This window comes from Micropterus dolomieu, linkage group LG17 (genome assembly GCF_021292245.1).
Source record: "Micropterus dolomieu isolate WLL.071019.BEF.003 ecotype Adirondacks linkage group LG17, ASM2129224v1, whole genome shotgun sequence".
NCBI lineage: Eukaryota > Metazoa > Chordata > Actinopteri > Centrarchiformes > Centrarchidae > Micropterus > Micropterus dolomieu.
In genome coordinates this window covers 8,379,398-8,383,193 of record NC_060166.1, presented here as the reverse complement: position 1 = coordinate 8,383,193, position 3,796 = coordinate 8,379,398, and the positions used below count along the sequence as shown (strand labels likewise).

At 40.3% G+C, this 3,796-nt stretch overlaps 1 protein-coding gene across 1 annotated transcript in view; it reads right to left on the bottom strand.

The window, feature by feature from the left end:
- LOC123986035 (coiled-coil domain-containing protein 150-like) overlaps positions 1–3,267 on the bottom strand; it is a 10,701-nt gene extending 7,434 nt beyond the window's left edge. Inside the window, 6 exon segments of the mRNA XM_046074089.1 lie at positions 1,540–1,669; positions 1,748–1,864; positions 2,691–2,722; positions 2,725–2,780; positions 2,782–2,857; positions 2,916–3,267. Of these exon segments, the coding sequence (XP_045930045.1) occupies positions 1,540–1,669; positions 1,748–1,864; positions 2,691–2,722; positions 2,725–2,780; positions 2,782–2,857; positions 2,916–3,267 (763 nt within the window).
- Positions 3,268–3,796: the final 529 nt, after the last annotated feature.

Below are 3,796 nucleotides of genomic sequence, written 5' to 3'. Positions count from 1 at the left end.
GGGATGATTCCTCACCGTTCGCATGATCAGGGACACCCCACGAGGCGAGATCTTGTGTGGAGGCCCAGACCGAGGGAGGTTGGCGGTGGTGTGGTGCTTCTTCCATTTCCTGATAACTGCACCGACAGTTGATCTTTTCTCTCCAAGTTGCTTTCCGATTCTCTTGTAGCCCATCCCAGCCTTGTGCAGATCAACAATCTTGTCCCTGATGTCCGTAGAAAGCTCTTTGGTCTTGCCCATGGTGGTGATGTTGGATGCTGGTTGTTTGGGTGTTGACAGGTGTCTTTTATACAGGTAACGAGGTGAGGCAGGTGTATTTGATGTAGATAATTGGTTGGGATTGGGGCTGTGTCTTAAAGAAAGACTAACTGGCTTGTAGGAGCCAGAATACTTGCTGTTTGGTAGGGGGTCATATACTTGTTTTTCCTCATCAGATGGTCATCAATTTTTATAAATTCATATGATGTGATTTTCTGGAATTTTCTTTGGGATTCTGTCTTTCACTGTTAAAATGTACATATGATTAAAATTATAGATCGTTGCATTCTTTGTAAGTGGGCAAACCTGCAAAATCAGCAAGGGGTCAAATACTTATTTCCCCCACTGTACGTCGTTGTTGGGCTCATTGCAGTCACTATCACTGTCTTCTAAAGACTTATTTGTTTTCATGTTATTGTCCTCGGGATCATTGTATTACCTATATAATATAAAATTTAAAATCTTGATAATGCACACTTAGATGATTTTAATATGTTTAAAAGGTATTTGCTGTTATTTTATTGTTTATGCAAACAAAATGGCAATTGTATTTGTAATGTTCAATATAAAACTTGTTGAAATGGTTTCAGTGTGTGTATCAGTACATTTTAATATTTTTTGCCACATTTTTACAAAACCATGATAATATTGATAACCGTGATAATTTTGGTCACTATAATCATGATATGAAATTTTCATACCGTTTCATCCCTAGTTCAATCACTGCTTTTTATTGCAATATCAATGGCAGAAGGGAATGTCCAGTGGCTCAGCTAAGTGTTATAGGGCACACTTCTCTATTACCCACTTTTTATTTTATTTATTTTTTTTAAACCTTTATTTAACCAGGAAAATCCCATTGAGATTACTAATCTCTTTTTCAAGGGAGTCCTGGCCAAGACAGCGGCACAGATCACAACAATTCAGTACAGTTAAGACCTGAAACTATAAGTCGATTAATCAATCTTAAGAAATGTATGGTTTAAGCATTTTATCAAGCAAAAATCCCAAGTTTTTTCTAGTTCCATACTACCTGATGTGAGAATGTGCTTCTTTTCTCTCTCTTATTTTACTGGCCTTATATAGCTGTCAGAGTGGAGCTCAGTGGAACTTTCAGGTCTGTGAGAAAGGACCTGACCATATGCTGAATTCTGAATTAGTTCAATACTTGACTGGCAGCTAGTAGAATATGCTGTAACTTTTTTCCCCCCTCAAAATAAAGCAGCCTTCTGCGATGGTTGTAGCACAGCCACAGCAGACAGATCTCTTGATAATCCTAACCTGTCTGTTCATTGAGCCGCTGAGAGTGTTCCTCCAGCTGTCTGCCTCTGTCTTTTTCTTCCTTCAGTAGCCGCCGGCTGGTCTGGACCTCCACATGCAAGGCCTGGCAATCCAGCTGCAGCAGCACAGCCTGGGAGGCCAGACGCAGACAACATGTCAGCTGCTGTTTACACATGTTCATCACTCAGTGAGCTCTCTTACAATGTACCCGTCTCCTGTCCATCTCTACCACTCTCTCCATCTCCTCAACCCACTGGAGAAGCTTGCTTTCAGAATTCATGGCTTCAACAATCTTCAGCTCCTCTGCAGCCAAAGCCACATCCATCTGGAGCAAAACACAGATGGTTATACTCACCCATGACACAATGACCAATAAAGTGCTCACTGTGTACCTAAAGCTCCTTTGATTTTGTTTTTTACCACTTTGAAATAGCCAGATTTTTTAAAGGAACACATCTGTTTAAAATGATTTTCACACAGATTGTCTGTCCAGAGGCAGTATGTTGTATTTTTTCACACCAAGAAAAGGGGAAACATGGCAAGAAAATAGAAAAGAGCTTCTGATAAATTAAAGAATGTAAGGAAAAGGATTGTATTTTCAAAATCTAAAGTTCACATGGACATTAATACTTCTGCTTTTTCATTGTGTTTCCATCTGTTCTTTAAAATAGCAATCGCATTCATTATTTGAAAATGAACCACCGAAAACATCACCCTGACATCTTTGTTATATCACATTCTTTGTGACTTTGAAATGAAATGCTATCCACAGCTCCATCAGCCATCAATGATTAAAGGAATAGTTCAACATTTTGTAAAATGTGCTTTCTTGCCTGGAGTTAGATGAGAAGATTGGTCAATGAAGGAAGTCACTACTCCCAGCTAAGAAATCGATTCACTGTTTCCAGGCTTTATGCTAAGCTGTCCAGCAACTAGGCCCATCTAGATTCTTTGCTTTATTTTTGAAAGCCAGAGAACCGAATTTGTACATATTTCATTACTCACAACCTTTTACACAACAGCATCATTAGAAAGGCATATATCTGCATATCTCTACAATGAAAATGGTAAGTAAAATGTCATCATTACTAATAAGAATGATGAAAGTACAAAAATAAGACCCAAGCTATAAACTTACTGAATTATATTACCTTTGCAGCAGTAGCTGCCTTCACTGCCTCCTTTGCGCCTCTGTGTGAACTTTGTCTCCCTCCTGGTAAGCCCGCTGAAGTTGGTCCCTTCATTACCTCGCTCCTGGAGCCCTGATGCTCCTCCTCACTCTCCTGCTGTAGCGCTGCCAGCTGCTGCTTCAGATGAGCTACACCAGGAAAAAACACAGAAAAGAAAATGTTACAAGAACTTCTGGTTCTGCTTGCCTTTTCTGCTCAACTACTCTGACATTTTCCACACAATTTTCATATTTCTTTTTCTACTTAATTGCCATAATTCTGTTGTGGTCATCCTGCACACCAGAGCATCACACTGTTGCCACAGCATGCCCTCATCCCCAAGGACCCAGCACATCTTCAGGGGACTTACAGGCTGTTGAGTGGCACACATTCTTTCTGAAGATCCCAAGATTTGGTCCCTGGAAATCCCAAGTGCAGCCATATCTGGAATAAGAGCTTCAGCCTCCTCCTCAGCCAACAACAGGTGCTGTTGCAGAAGGGACAGAGCCTCTGGGGCTGGGGCACCAACATTGAGGGGCGGGATGGCTGAGCTGGACATCCCTAGACAGGCAAACTGGGTGCAGGACAGGCTGAGTTGAAGGTAGGTGAGGGCAGACAGCCCTTGTAGGCCTTTCAAAGCTACTAGAAAATAAAAAAGTTGTTAATTGAGACAAATGTCAAAATAAACCCACTGTGCACAAGTTCCAGCATATTTATGTGCCAAATCGAGTTTATTATTGCACCACTTTTCAAATATCGCTTTAATTGTGAACAGGCTGTAGGCCTAACTAACTTATTCACTGACAGTTTTAGGTTCATCAAATGGTTGTGGGAATAAGTTCTAAACCCCTACAGTAAATGTTTTCAAATTGTTGTAGCAAACTAGTCGCTTTTCAGTACATATTTCACTATGAATGAAAATATATGCGCGTGAAAAAAAAACGTGTGTGGAGTTCTTATGCACGAGAATAACGTTAGAGCAACAGAACTCAAAACACAAAACAAAACTTCAATAGCGTCACGCTGAAAGAAATATCTCAGAAGTACTTTATTCAGTTTTATACAGACCTGATCCAGAAACAGCTGTT